At 47.8% G+C, this 15737-nt stretch overlaps 1 protein-coding gene across 3 annotated transcripts in view; it reads left to right on the forward strand.

Moving 5' to 3' along the window:
- LOC142578894 (myosin light chain kinase, smooth muscle-like) overlaps positions 1–15737 on the forward strand; it is a 50849-nt gene that overhangs the window by 13432 nt on the left and 21680 nt on the right. For all 3 annotated transcript variants that reach the window (XM_075688564.1, XM_075688565.1, XM_075688566.1), the window contains exons 2-4: positions 6359–6405; positions 8680–8770; positions 11397–11603. In XM_075688564.1, coding sequence (XP_075544679.1) covers positions 6372–6405; positions 8680–8770; positions 11397–11603 — 332 coding nt within the window. In that variant the 5' untranslated portion in view covers positions 6359–6371. The remainder of the gene's footprint in view (positions 1–6358; positions 6406–8679; positions 8771–11396; positions 11604–15737) is intronic.

The following is a 15737-nucleotide window of genomic DNA, read 5'->3' on the forward strand; positions in this document are numbered from 1 at the left end:
AGAGCCCTTACCGAGTTTCGGCGCGAGAACGTGAAGCTATAAGAGAACAAGTCGACGAAATGCTGCGCGACGACATCATCCAGCCGTCGAAAAGTCCGTGGGCATCCCCTGTTGTCTTGGTGAAGAAAAAGGACGGAACCCTACGTTTCTGCGTCGATTATCGTCGCCTGAACAAGATCACGAAGAAGGACGTATACCCCCTCCCACGGATAGACGACGCATTGGATCGGCTCTGCAACGCTAAATACTTCTCGTCCATGGACCTCAAGTCTGGCTATTGGCAAATAGAAGTCGACGAAAGAGATCGCGAAAAGACCGCCTTCATCACCCCAGACGGCCTCTACGAGTTCAAGGTTATGCCATTCGGACTGTGCTCGGCGCCTGCAACGTTCCGGCGCGTGATGGACACGGTTTTAGCAGGATTGAAGTGGCAGACCTGTCTCGTATACTTGGATGACGTCGTCGTCTTCGCCGAAAATTTCGACGTTCACCTTAGGCGGCTTGCAACAGTACTAGAGGCCATCAGGTCATCAGGACTTACTCTGAAGCCGGAAAAGTGCCGCTTCGCTTACGAGGAGCTTCTATTTTTAGGCCACGTCATCAGCAAATCTGGAGTCCGCCCCGACCCGCAGAAGACAACTGCCATAGCAAAGTTCCCACAGCCCATCGACAAGAAGGCAGTGCGTAGATTTCTTGGCATGTGTGCCTACTACAGGCGATTTGTCAAGAACTTTTCACGCATCGCTGAGCCGCTGACGCAGCTAACTAAATGTGACGTCGAGTTCAAGTGGGAAACGCCGCAGGCCGACGCCTTTCAAGAACTCAAACGACGCATGCAGTCGCCGCCCGTACTTGCGCACTTCGACGAGCACGCCGATACCGAAATCCACACTGACGCCAGCAGCCTAGGCCTCGGTGCCGTCCTAGTCCAGAGAAAAGATGGACATGAACACGTGATAGCTTACGCTAGCCGGTCGTTGTCAAAAGCGGAAGGCAATTATTCTACAACCGAAAAGGAATGCCTCGCCATCGTTTGGGCTACAGCGAAATTTCGCCCTCACCTATATGGCAGGCCATTCAAAGTCGTCAGCGACCATCACGCCTTGTGTTGGCTAGCGAATTTAAAGGATCCCTCAGGACGGCTGGCACGGTGGAGCCTCAGACTACAAGAATACGACATCACTGTAACATACAAGTCCGGACGAAAACACTCAGACGCCGATTGCCTATCACGCGCCCCCATTGACCCGCCGCCGCAAGATGACGAGGACGACGACGCCTTCCTTGGAATAATAAGCGCGGAAGACTTCGCCGAACAACAACGAGCGGACCCGGAGCTTGCAGGCCTCGTCGATTATTTGGAAGGGCACACTGACGTTGTCCCCAGGGCATTTAAGCGCGGATTATCTTCCTTCACGCTTCAAGACAGTCTACTCGTGAAGAAGAACTTCTCACCAGTACGCGCCAATTACCTTCTTGTTGTCCCGTCAGGACTTCGTCCAGAAGTATTGCACGCCCTGCATGACGATCCGACCGCGGGACACCTCGGATTTTCCCGGACACTATCGAGGATACAAGAAAAGTATTACTGGCCGCGCCTGACCACCGACGTCGCCCGTTATGTCAGAACATGCCGAGACTGTCAGCGACGCAAGACACCGCCGACAAGGCCAGCCGGATTACTACAGCCAATCGAGCCTCCTTGCCGACCATTCCAGCAGATCGGGATGGACTTGCTGGGACCCTTTCCGACGTCAATAACCGGAAATAAGTGGATCGTCGTGGCGACGGACTACCTCACCCGCTTCGCTGAAACAAAAGCACTGCCGAAAGGTAGCGCAGCCGAAGTGGCGAAATTCTTTGTCGAAAACATCCTGCTGCGACATGGCGCCCCAGAAGTCCTCATCACCGACCGAGGAACGGCCTTTACAGCGGAGCTCACCCAAGCCATTCTGAAATACAGTCAGACAAGGCACAGGAGGACCACGGCCTACCACCCGCAGACGAATGGTCTTACGGAGCGGCTGAATAAGACCCTCGCCGACATGCTAGCGATGTACGTCGACGTCGAACACAAGACCTGGGATGCCGTCCTGCCGTACGTAACATTCGCTTATAACACGGCGGTACAAGAAACACAGATCACGCCGTTCAAGCTGGTCTACGGCAGGAACCCGACGACGACGCTCGACGCCATGCTGCCGCACGTCACTGACGAGGAGAACCTTGACGTCCGTACCTACCTCCAGCGCGCCGAAGAAGCCCGACAGCTCGCCCGCCTGCGGATCAAGAACCAGCAGAGGACCGACAGCCGACACTACAACCTCCGACGACGCTTCGTGGAGTACCAGCCCGGTGACCGTGTTTGGGTTTGGACCCCTATACGCCGACGAGGACTGAGCGAGAAGCTTTTGCGTCGCTATTTCGGACCGTACAAGATCATCCGACGTATTGGCGCACTGGACTATGAGGTCGTGCCAGACGGTATTTCGCTATCACAGCGGCGCCGCTCACGACCTGAAATAGTCCACGTTGTGCGACTAAAGCCCTACTACCAGCGTTAATGAACTTTCGGGCTTCGCGTAACTCACCTTTGGACTTTGTTTCTTTTTGTTGTTACTTATGTTTAATAAGTATCCTTTTGTGTTTCGCTCTCTTATATTTGTAACATCGGGACGATGCTTTTTAAGAGGGGGGTATTGACACGTACTTATCTTTATCGGGCAACCACGTTTCGCCGCCTAACAAATGTAATCGCACAGCATGGGACGCGCCTGCATGTATCCGAAGGTTCTGGAAAGTTATCGATGCTTCTATCCGCTGTCTGTCGTCGCCGAGACTTATGTTATCTGATTTCATCACCTGACGCGAATGGTGTAGAACTTTGTGGAAGGCACGCGGGTCCGAACGATTAGTCTGGAACATTCGACAACTGCTCTTTAAAAGCCGACGCGCTTGACCCGCAGATCAGATTTCCGACGATCGCCGACTCTGTTCGCCGCTTTCGTTGTGCTATAAGTGTAGCCTGTTTTGTGGGCACAGGTTCGCCCAATAAAATCTAGTTTTGCCTTTCACAGTATTGCTGCTGTGTTCTTAACGTCACCACCACGTGACAATATAAAGCGCGTCCGAGCTAATGTTAGCCAAGCTGTTCAACGAAAAAAATATATTAAGAAGCACGGTGCAAGATATAATTCTACAACATACGGTGTTCAGTTGTCAGAACGCTGATGACCGAACAACGCAGGTTTTATAGTTGTATCTTTGACCATGTTTTTTTAAATCCTTTTTTTTTTCTGAACAGCTTGGCTAACGTTAGCTGGGACGCACAATATAGACAAAGAACGTACATGCGCAAAACTATTACAATCGCGGCACATGCAGGAATGCTGTCAAGATAGTCTTAAATCGCAAGGCAAGCTATCACAAGCCAGAGAAACTATCAACAAACGGAATGTAAAAATTGAAATTTACTTTTGTGAAGTGAAACCGACGGAACGCTAATACTGAAATCCGCATTTTTTTGTCTGAAAAGATTCTAGCAATTTACGAGCCAACGAATCCCGGCTCTTTCCTAGCAGCCGCGTGTTATGAAAGTGCGGGACGTAGCCGCACGAAGCACAGTGCAAGGGTACGTGTGACGCTGTTTCATTCCTACTCGATAAACTGTGTTCCCTTGAATCGCCATTAGTGCAGCGTTCTGTTTTGCCTGTATACACTCTGCCACAGCTCAGAGGTATCTCATAGATTATGGCCACGGCGCACGGCGGAAAAGTCCTGGCGTGCCTCTTCTCTTCGCGATCGTGCCTCTTCACGCCTCTTCGTGCCTCTTCGCGATCGAGCCCGATCGGGCTCGATCGCGATCGCAAAGGTATACCGTGAGACATCCCCGTTATACACCCAGTAGAGCGGAGCATGGTGGCCAGTTCTTCCTTATATGGCGAGGTGGCCTAATGAGGACGGGGCCATGACAACAGCGGAACGGAAATAATGGACGGACAGACATAGCAAGCCTTGTTTCGCAACTTTAACTGTGGTCTCATTAATTTTTTTTATATTTCTGCAAACCCTATATAGACATGTAGAGACAAAGAACAGGGTCAATGGTTAGCAGCGGAACTACACGATACTGTAAGGATTTTAAAGTTCAGTGTTTAGTGTCTTCTCTCCGTAGTGCTTTCATTTGTTTCTCTTTTTTTTTTTGCAGCGAAGATGTTAAGGGGAGTTCCACAGCCGTTTTCACTCGACAGTAAAGGCCGGCGCACACAGGTGCGCTCGGTATCAAATGTTAATAAAAAATAGTCCGAGTACAAAACTTTAATGCGATAACATTATAGGTAGACTACCGCCCATTTTAGATGTATCATCGTCAGGCCTAAAGGTCAATCTCGAAGACAGTGGAGCCAGAAAAAGTGTTGGCCGATCCAGTCTATTGCAGTCTATTGCAGTCTATCCAGTTTATTCAGTCTATCCAGTATATACTGTCAATCCGGTCTATTGCAGTGTGTCGCAGTCTATCCAGTCTATCCAGTCTATCCAGTCTATCCAGTCTATCCAGTCTATCGCAGTCTATCGCAGTCTATCGCAGTCTATCGCAGTTGGATGCAGCGTCTGAAACCGCTAGCTTCCACTAGGGAAGAATGCGAGAAACTGGCGCGTGGCCTATGCGCCAGACGTTTCAAAGGGCGGCTTTGACACGGCAGAAGCATCCGTGTGATCGTGGAGTAATGGTGAGAGCACTGGGCTGCTCTGCTAGAGCTGGAAGACAGTGGTTCGATCCCGCAATCGCTCACGCATTTCCTTATCGCATTATAGGCGGATTTCACCTATTTTGGAGGAATCTAACTGAAAATTCGAGGTGTATTGAAGCGTGTGCCGTAAAATAATTTACACCCTTAGATGGGAATAAGGTTGTAAATCAGTGTCTAACTCACACTCTTACACCCAAAAACGGTATAGATACAACGAACAGTGCAATGTGCTAGCAGCGGAACGATAATGTACTGCAAGAATTTTATGCATTATGTTTTCACAGAGGGAATTAGAGCCTGCAGAAGTTGTCGGTCATGAAGGCCGCTTGAAATTTTGAGAAAGCTCTCCTGCCCCGACTTCTCACCCGTTCTATAAAGTTTGAGTACAAATATTGCGAGAAATGCTCTTAACAGTTTGCCGAGTAAAATTTACTAGAGGCTCGCGGCTCGTTACTCACCTAAGAGGCAGTCGAAACATCACGCCCAGTCGTCCTAATTGCCTATAAGGAAATATCGCGAAAGCACTCCACTGGCGGATCCAGACGGCGTTCAGATGGCCTATTTGAGTGATCTGGAAGTACCGGGATCGAGGCGTTAAAGAAAAGAAATGCACGAAAGATAGATAAATATTATTGATTGTTGACAAGATAAGATTCAAAGGGTGCTAATTTTTCTTAGTGCATTTCACACGTCGCTTCCTACGTATATTTCATGCTAATGTTTCCGTGGGCTCAAGCGACGTTGAGTTATTGACGCTTTAATACTGTTCTCAGCAGATAAAAAAGGCAGGTATTTTAGTAACTAGGATTCTTCGGCATTGATAGCATTTCTTGTCAGACTGTTCTGCACCTTGTCTATATTTACGGTTTTGTACCAAGAAAAAGCTCGTGATCAAAATCTTAAACGCACTATTCTTAAGCGTTTTCTAAGGGTCTCAATATATTAACATTAAAGTGAGCGTTCCACTTCATGGGGGTGAATTGGCAGGCAGGCTGCATCTTATCAGCATTTCAGCGGCCCAGCAGGACCCTTTGATCAGCTGTGACGATGCTGACGTTAGCATCGCAGCAAGGAGAACTACGATGTTATACGTGAAATATATAAGTGAAATGGGAAAACAAATTGAGGCAATGAACTCAATCGGTGCGCATTGAATGCCCGTTGCAGGGGTATGTTCCAGTCCATTCCACCGTCATCACAACGAATAGAGGAATACGGGGGCAACTGTGGGCGTGAAATTCGGCCATGGATGTTGTGTATTCTTGTTTGTCTTATGTCTCCTCCTGGGCACTTGATTCTTGACTAGTTACCGTGATGGGCACGTGCCACAGTTGAGAACCATGATTAACACAATCATTATCATCATTGTTATCATCCTAATTGTTGCCATAAGTAACAATCTACCGGGGAATTTGGAGCCTGTATGGTTGCTCCGTGTAGTGAAACACGAGGCTGAAAACTCGAGAGATCACGCGTGAGGGTAGAAAATTATGGGAAGTTCTGCAGCCTCGAGTTGCCTGCATGAAGCCTACGTATGAGATTTACATATTGCTTCAGTCTTATGACACCTTCGACACGACACTGATATCGTTTTACTTTCGTTCCAGTGTCAAGCCTACTATGATATATGTCGATGAGACAGATCCAGATGAAGGTAAGTGGACGTCATTTAATGAAGTCATTTAGCACGTCAATCGACTGAGTCCGTGCGCCGCTATCACTGCTTGATTAGAGTTTAGACATGGCGTGATGTTCTATTTGGATGAGCCTAATATACAATCACTTGTGTATTACTGGTTAAGTATTTAGAGTGAAAATTGTGGAAGCGCAGCAAAATATAGACACAATGCGCAGAGCCTAGGGATGTACAAGAGAGTTCTGTGTACATCTTCTCTGAGCAGCGTTTCCATGATGAAGTCTAAATGATTTGTCCAACTGATGATATCGCGCAGAGTTAACACAATCTTTAATAGGTGTGTAAATATTGGCTGTACTGTTGCATCGTATTTTAGAGCACGATACAGCAGCTTCAAAGATGCACCAAAAACGATCACTTGGGCCCTCTTCATCTGCTTTTAGAGACAAACTGGCACAGAAGCAAATCACATTTTAATGGTATTTACAACCAGTCCATCTTTCCTTATTGCTTGGTAATTGTTGTAGTATCGTTATGGGGACTTCTGGTACCATTGACGAAGACGAGTTCACTGTCAACTGGTAATATTCAGCGAAAATTGGACGAAGTTGTAACAGAGACCCTTAGTGAACTTTCAACTATCCATGATTTAATTGTTAGTAATGCGTGGTCACCTGTAGAAAATCAAACGGCGGATATACCGTGGTGTTTAACCGGTGCACGTGGATACGATGGGTCACTAACGCAGTTGGATAACGTCTGGTGCCGTGAGCGGTAAGTTGTAACTACGCTCTTTTCTTGAATATGAATTTGCAACCTGTTGTTCTTCTCTCTTGGGGAAGTGGAGGAGGGGGCATCATGCTGTTATGCCATAAGGCGCCGGGACACGTGTCAAGCTGTTTTGACAGTTTGTTGTTTCGACTTTTCATTTCAAGAAAATGAATTAAAATTTGAAATTTGAGGTTCTGAGCTAGTACGTAATTGGAATACATGTTTTGCTGGTGCTTTAGTAATCTGTTTTGCTCTATAGTACTCAGTTTTCATGAGCCGGATGCTTAGGCAACACGCAAGATGAAGTGTTTCAATGGCTCTTGTTGCAGAAATGAATAGAAAAGATTGGCCGTCTGCATAAATCCACTGTGTTATTTGGAAACGCAGAATGATGTTTGACAATCACCTTAATGGTCCCTGATTTTATATATAGAATGATATCCCTGGAGAATACATTAAATGTGCCTGAATTTTAGCTGGTAATGACTAACATCTCTCGCCAGGTAAGAAGATAACCGGACTGTAGGTTTCTCGTGCTTTTCGTTTTACTAAGTATCCATGCTATGAAATTAAATGGATGTAACCATGCATAATTCAGGTACTACGTTCTTCTGCGATAAATAGGGAAGGAATTTGTCAGCTGAATGTCCATGCAATGTTATTAATCACTTTATTAAATCTTTTCTATATATTCAACGTTTAGCTCCGAGCCATTTCGTATTTTATTTACAAATGCTAGAAACTGGTTATCGTGTGTAACAGTGTGAACTGACTAATTTTATCAAATGAGTTAAATCTCACGTTCACTCAGGTTCAGTTCTTGCTTTTGCACTGAATGCTTGCTATTAACTTAATAAAAATAATGGCAATTGTCTATCAAATCTTTCTTTCTCTTCGTGCGAAGGATTTGACATGGTAAGCTGTTGCTTCAGTTTGCATGATTTGCTTTCTTTTAATTCACTTGGCGAATAAATGAATGAAATATATTCGCAATGCATGTTGTATCATAGTCACAGTTAGTACCATTACATATGTAGTAAAAGGTGTTTTATATTAAGCGGGATTTGCAGAAGGTTAAAATTTGGTTTGTTCTGCAATGTATTTGCATATAGACCGTGCATATAGACCTTGAGTTTTTGTTTAGACGAACTTGAAAGAAGTGTAAAGAAATAATTCAATACAATATAATAATCAAAACTATCACAACACTTCGTTTTATTTCGTACCGCTAACTTTACCGCGGCGCTGATCGTCAGCTGTCATAAATGTTTTTGCATGTTATGGGAATGGTCTTGGCGAACGTGTTCGCTTTATAATGCCATTATTCTAAAAAAAATACAAGCGGTAGTGTTACATGTAAGCGAATGCTCATAGGTGTCTAAGTGTCCGTTAAGCTTCTGCCGCATTTTGCTGCGCGGCTCAACTCAAGTATACGCATAGAGGGAACAAAGTAGGCTTGGTAGTCATCTACGTGCTTATTCTGAGGACATAGAAATGTTGCTGCTATCATTTCATTTACAGAGCCCGAGCCTCCCTTCGAGCCTAGGCAAATAAAGTTAAAGAAGAACCAGGATGTCAATACTGAATACAAGCTCAGGGATGAATTGGGAAGGTAAGTGAATGCGAACCATGTCGAAAATTTGCCACGCTGCATATTCTCTTGTGGTGACCTCTTCTGCGTCACAGTCGAGAATTTTCCTGAAGCTTCAAGAAACTCCAGACAGAATAGATAAACCATTGCAAGGTGGATTGGAATGTACTCTTCAAAACCTGCCCCCTCGGGCACGGCAGGCAACCAAAAATCTCGATTGACCCGTCCTTCGTGGTCGCTTAGTTTCTTTCTGGACTGCTTCATTTTTTGGAAGTTACGCTCTGCAAGCTCCAAAACTCCGTGGCATTGCAGTGGACAAGTTAACTGCGAATGGAAGAATTCAGAACCAATTATCAAACTTAGAAGGTGGTTGTGATTGAGGCAGAGCAAGTAATAGCACAGGTGACTGCAATTTGCGGCGTGCGATTATCACTGCTTGTGAAGTGACAACCACCTATGCAGGTATTTAGTGACCACCAACCAAAGTATTACTTTTTGTCTCTTCATGTTTGAAAAGCTTCATACAAATTGGTAGCTTTTTCTGTAGCGCAACGTAAACACGAAAATTCTTGGTTTATGTCATACTCGTTTTTCGCAGACTTTGTTATGCAGCGCAGTATGAAAAAAAAATTGAAAAGGCGGTGCTAGGAGAATCACCGAATTATATTGTGGTTAAATATCGGTATCACTGTTCGAGTCGAGTACGGGCGTTTGCAGTTTTTGAAGAGGGCGAGCTGCAGCTTTCAGCTCTCCCTCGATAAGCGTGTTTTACATTCGCTAGTGGCGGGTCGATAAATTTTTGTGAAGGATAAACTTCAGCGTTATGGAAAGTCTGGAAAGTTTTCAATTACCCAACCCTGCGTTTCTGATTATGCAAATAATGAAATTGTTATTTCGTGGTAATTACCTAAGCTTGGCGGAACGCCAGTGTGACGAATGAATGAGTCGATGAAGAAAGCTGACAAAAAGGAGGAACGCGTTACAAGGCATAAAAAGTGTCACAGCCGTACCTTAATGCTCTTGTAGTATTGTAGCTTTAAACAGTCACTGAACTTACGTCCCACCGAAGCCTTGCTCACTGAAAGAGGAGGGCTGTAGTGCGTAGTTGCCCAGCCTGAGATCAGCGAGCTGTTGTTGATACCACGCTTTGGCCCCGCCCTTTCTACACTGTAAAATAATTTGCATCCTTAAAGTTGGATAAAGGTGTAGAATTATCGATGACTCACAACCTTAAACTGAAGAGGGTGTGATTTATGGACCGCTTTACATCTTTACTCATTTTTAAGGGTGTAAACTATTTTACTGTACAATCATGAGAGGAAGGGCCCTTATAGATTGTCGGATAAAATGACGGCGGGTCCATTTGCACTGCCGTCTGTGCGGACGCATTGTAGGCAAATGGCGTACAAAGAAAGCCAATTGCGAGTTGTCTACTAGCAGACATGTGAACTGTCGTCGATTTTTCAGACAGGTTGCTTACGGTTGTGAATAATATAGCGCTGCACACAGGAGGATTAAGGGCGGAATGTAGACAAAGTTGAGAGGGCGAACAGCACACTGATCAGGGAGCTCTTCACAGTTTGTCGTTAGCAAGGAAACCGCGGTGTCATGATCGCGACGGAGTTCGGAGAAGTCAACGATCTTGAAAAGAAAAGAGACCCAGCTGGACGCGTTCGTGTATTTGTGTGCGCTGAATCGATAATGGGAAGTTTCCATAACGGTGATTAAGGTCAGTGCTGGCAAATTCGCTGTGCGGAGCTCATAGTGCAATGTAGAGAAAGAAGCGAAGCCTTGCAGTTTGTGACAACGCGTACGCTCTTTTAAATGCGTGAGCACTTCTATGGTTACCCAACGAGAAAAGTGTCCGTCCGTCACTACTTCGCGTACGACGATCGCTTTCAAGATAGAGCCAGCCAGCTGAGGAAGACGACGACGAACGCGCGAGAAATTACAGTTCTAGTTTCACGCTCCACAATTTAAATCTAGTTGGGCTTTACTTCTAAGCATACGAAAAACCGCCTGCTTCTTGGCCAATCCCACATAGTGGGTAAGCGGCACTGTCTGGGACACAAGACAAGACAAGTGGCACGAGCGGGTCTCTGTGACCACGTGACGTGTGCAATTGGGCACGCTGTAGGGCCACCTTTAGTAAGCCAGAACTGTGGAGCAGCCGTGGCTACGGATCGAAACGGTATCAGCCGAACTTAACGGTTAGGTGTTGCAACCGCGCTTTTCCGTTCCACAATTCTTTCATAGTCGTTCTCGCAATTATACCAAACACACCAGCGTACGACCACTCAGCACCACGTCGTTACTACGAAATGCTTACGCATCATTCTATGTAATCATTTATCTTCCCCCGGAACACTGCCTTAGACCAGACAGCCTATTTGCATGTTACTTTGCGTACTATGCGTGAGTGGGTACTTTCATGTGTCACCTTTGTCATCTGGAGTAGTATGCAAGGCTTACAGCCAGGCAGACATCTCTATAGCATCCGTTAAATAATGACTCTCGCACGCAGTATGTGGCCGTAATGGTCTCGGGAGCTGAACAATGGGGAAAATCGAGAATGTCGACGCCTAGTAGATGCGTGGCTTACCGACAGTCCATCGCCTAAATCTAACAAGCACTCTTGGCTGTGCAGGGGCAAATTCGGCACGGTCTACCGCTGCGAGGAGAAAAAGACGGGCCGGATCCTGGCGGCCAAGTTCATCCTGACTCAGCGGGCAGAGGACCGCGCCGACGTGGAGCGCGAGGTGGAGATCATGCGCTCGCTCCAGCACCCACGCCTGCTCCAGCTGTACGATGCCTTCGACGACTCCAAGAAGCAGATGATCCTCATTCTGGAGTTGTGAGTCGTCAGTAATGGAGTCTGCCTGTGGAGTTGAACTGCTTGTGGCGTTTCTTTCTTGCTCGCAGGCGTTGTCACGTTGTTTCGTTGTCAGGTTTCTATCTGCTCTTCCTCGCAGAAGGAGAAAGAATCGCTTTGAACGGGCCCATGCTAGACACAGTCGTCGTGAGGCCTAACGGGATCATGTTTTATGCGAATGCTTGCTTGTTTGTTTCAGTGCCTTGGAAACGCATGCTAGGTCTGCCTGGCAAGAGAAGAAAACTGGCAAGAAAAGAAATCTCAGTTATGATGAATTCTAACTCCCGTGCTTGAGTTAACCTGAAGGCGGCGGTACTTACTGAATACGAACCTTAGCTGAATACGAACCAGTGCAGTGGACAGTCGTACCTATGGCTCTGGTGCCGTGAAAGCTGTTTAGGCTTGTAGCCCCTAAACGTACAGAAAAAGAAAGTTCAATTGCCGTGTCTCTGAAGTATTTAAAACAGCCCATCACATTGCTCAGTAACGCTGAAAGTTGAATAGATTCAAACAAAGCCAGTGCTAAAGAAATCCGCAGTCAACGTTGCATTCTGTACGAGTAACTACAGCAAATTCCTAAGGGAAGCTTTATTCTCTTAGAAAGTAATTGCTATGCGAGGGAGAACGAAATGACACAATAACTGCAGGTTGTTGTGAGCGCGGAATCAAAATTAAAGAAATAAATCAAGCGTACAAGCTAACAAAGAATCTCTTTCATTACACTTGAGGGAAAAGCAGAAAGGAAACGCAACTGAGAAACAATACCCAGTGTCATTAGATGGTTCTCTGGGCGAAGGAGAAAAATCCGTTAGCAGAACAAGCGCCGCATGTCATAAAAAATTTGCGTGAAGGAGCAAGGGGCTACACTAAAATGAGGGCAAAGTAAGTCAAGAACGCCACCAGCCCACATTTATATTTATTCAAAGCACCTTTCTTTCCCTCACTTTGAGAGACTGTGTTCGGTACTTCTTACTTCTTTCCCCGTGCCGATCGTTAACGAGGTTCTAAAAATACGAGAATTTCTGACATACACTGTCCGCACCCCAGCGTCGCAGTCCAGCAAGTGTTACTTCGCCAAGCTTTCCACACCGCACGCGTTGTTATGCAACAGCTGAGTCAGATGTTGAAACCTCAGGTCCGATCAACAAACCCTGCTTGGTCCTCGCCGCCAATTACTGTCGTTTGCCACGCTTCCCCAGTGGCACAAATAGCGGACGTGCGCAGAAGCCAACGGCTTCGTTGTGCTTTGAAAAGGTTGAGCAGGAGAACATCGAAAGAATCAGAGCCAGTGGTGGTCTAACGTCCCTTTCAGTTTGTATACGCTGCGCCTGGACAGATGACCGCTCGCGTACGCGGGATACGCGGGCTTGACATATCCTTGCAATGCTGTTGGCAAGAGACTTCTGGCGAGGAGCAGAACCCGAGAGCTCGTCATTCAACGGAAGACAAGAGCAGCAGAAGAACGCGCGCTTTGTGAGCGCGTAAAAAGCAGGTTTAGAGGACGAAGAGCATGAGAGTGGGAGGGAGAGAAAGAGAAAGAGAGACCATCGGCATGGGAGCTACAGGCGTGCAGGCAGGCTCCGCGAGACTACAAGGCGGCCTTGCACGTTCTCGGGGTGAGGACGACGCAGCTTCTTCCTCCCTGTCTGCCACCGCCACTGCTACTTCTGCAGCTGTCGATATTGTTGCCGCCTTTCGCCAGATCTGCACAACAGCACCACCGCCACTACCGCCACCACGGGACGCTCGAAGTATAGTGTTCTAGAATACTTGAAGACCCGCGAAGCATGTGCGCTCGGCACGCGCACTCCGCGCGGTGTGTATTTAAAGCGATGCTCTAACCTTCAAGGGCCGGAGCGGATGCGAAGCGAGGCCCGCCGGCCTTTTGTTCGGCGCGACCCAGTGCCCGGGAGCGCTGCCAAGGAGGGGCTAGGAATAGCGGCCGCCGCGGCGCGGCCCCTGACAGCTACCAGGAGGGGAGCCCCGTCGCTCGCGCCGGTGACAGCAGCTCCTAGCAGAGAGGAGGAACGAGGCCTGCGCGCCGGCTTCGCATGCTCGCGGTTCTGTTGACCGGCGCGCATCGGAGCCAGCTAGCCTGCTGCTTGCTGGCTTCATTCACTCGGTCCTGCCGGCCGCCTGCTACGCGAACGCTGCGTGCTCGCACGGCCTGTGTCGTGCCGTCCCGAAGTAGCAGAGCAGTTGCGCTTTACGTGCGTGTTCGCATTACATCCGTGGACCATAATTTGCAGCCCTTATGGGCGGCCGCAATTTTTTGCCTGGCACTGTGGGAACTGAACTGGCTAAATGAAAAACCGAAGTAGCACGGAACGTATGCCACTGGCATGCTTGCCGCCAAAGTTGGCTCGTCATAGTTTCATCGGTGACTGCCCCGTCACCAAGGCCGCAGTCCTTGTGTGGGTCGTGCCATAGACGGTGGTTGGGGTAGAGGATAATTGCGCTTGCTGTAAAGCGAACAAGGCAACCGCCGCCTGACAGCATTATCATTGTCACAACGACCGCCGGCACCAACGCCAACCAGCACCAACGATGAACTTGAGAAACAAATGTAACATTATGCCATAGAAATAGTTAAATAAATGCAGGGAGCCCTTTGGTGAACACAACTAGGAGACCCTACACATTTACCGAATGCACTAAGATGGCGAAGGCCAGTCGGCTCTCAGGGAAATGTAAGCAAGAATGACACGTGTCAAAAAGAGGAGAGTGACACGGGGCTTTTATGGCCGGTGTCATGTTTGCTCTGCCGCTGCGACAACGCTTTACGCGCTAACCTGGCAGTCAACCCTACCATGCTTAACGGGACTACCGTTGTTTATGCTTTTCTTGGCACTGCGGACTCTTGCGCCGTCGTGACGTCGACACCACAGAGCCTACGTTCTGCGCATCACGTAGGCGTTAGTGTTAGCATTCTGCAAGAGCAGGCCGGCTGCAAGAACTAAACGAGAACTCGAGGGAAGCAAACGATCGGCACAGTCAGGTACTTATAAAATGTCGGGCATCTGCATCCGTCGCTCGAGGGATGGCCAGCCACGACATGCCGCGCGCGAATGTTGAGCATGAAATGCTTTTCGCTTTGCGTTATGGGCAACCTTCAAGTGACCTTGAACCAAAAGCCAGAGCCGTTATCCGGGCACTCAAACGAAAACATCCGGGCAGCTAGTCAAAACTTAAGAAAATGTGGTCTCTGGCCCCGAACCCTTTGCACAGGACCGCATCACATACGTTAGTTGCTGCCCAAACAAGTTACAAAAATATTGCTTCCAAGTTCTTCCTAATGCTTGTTCGAAGTAACACTCAAGCTGTAGCTTCTAGTACGCTGAAGTTTTATTTGTCATTTCCAATAGCGACATTCAAAAGGCAAATACAGGGCACCGTGCACTTCATTGTTATTATTTGGCGCTCTTTTGAACGCCAGCGCTCCGTGAGTTCTGCGGCGCGCGTTTTGCGTCGACTCGAGAGATGGCGCCACGCTACGTGCACCTCCTTCAGGCGCTTTAAATTCTTCAAGCTGGGCAGCGCGCTCTGTCTCCGTGGCGTCTTTCCCTACCTGTCATACTGCCTTCAGCCGGTTTTCGTCTTCTAGCTGGGTAGCGTCCATATGCACCAGTACACAGTATGGCGTGGTGCGGTTTGGTGTGGTGGGGTGTGCCGTTGCAAATATGGACTACACCCATTTTAAGATTGTGGATAGTATAATCTCCCAAGTTCCAACCAATCTGCTTTGCCGGTTGCCATTTGATGCTTACATCTACTCTAGATTACGGTGGAGCCAGCGATTTTTTTTCTTGAAGCCGCATTCTTTACAATACTCTCGACGTGCATGGCCCCCAGCGACCGCTGCCACCGAAGCCAACCGGGCCGTGTTTTCTTTGCTGCCGTTCCGTGTGACAAGCGGCGGTTGAGAGGTTTGAAACAGAGCGCAGCTGCGCATGCTATAATTTGCACCGGAGAGAGGATCGGGGCAAAGCAGTGCGCATGCCACTGTTTGGGGAAGGCTTCTTCTGTATACTCGTTCGCTGCGGATCGGGTTTGAGGCCGTCCGCTACGCCTTTCTGTCGAGACATTTACGTAACCGTTTTGTTTGTTGAAGGATCG

The sequence above is a fragment of the Dermacentor variabilis genome, chromosome 4 (genome assembly GCF_050947875.1).
Source record: "Dermacentor variabilis isolate Ectoservices chromosome 4, ASM5094787v1, whole genome shotgun sequence".
NCBI classification, from domain to species: Eukaryota; Metazoa; Arthropoda; class Arachnida; order Ixodida; family Ixodidae; genus Dermacentor; species Dermacentor variabilis.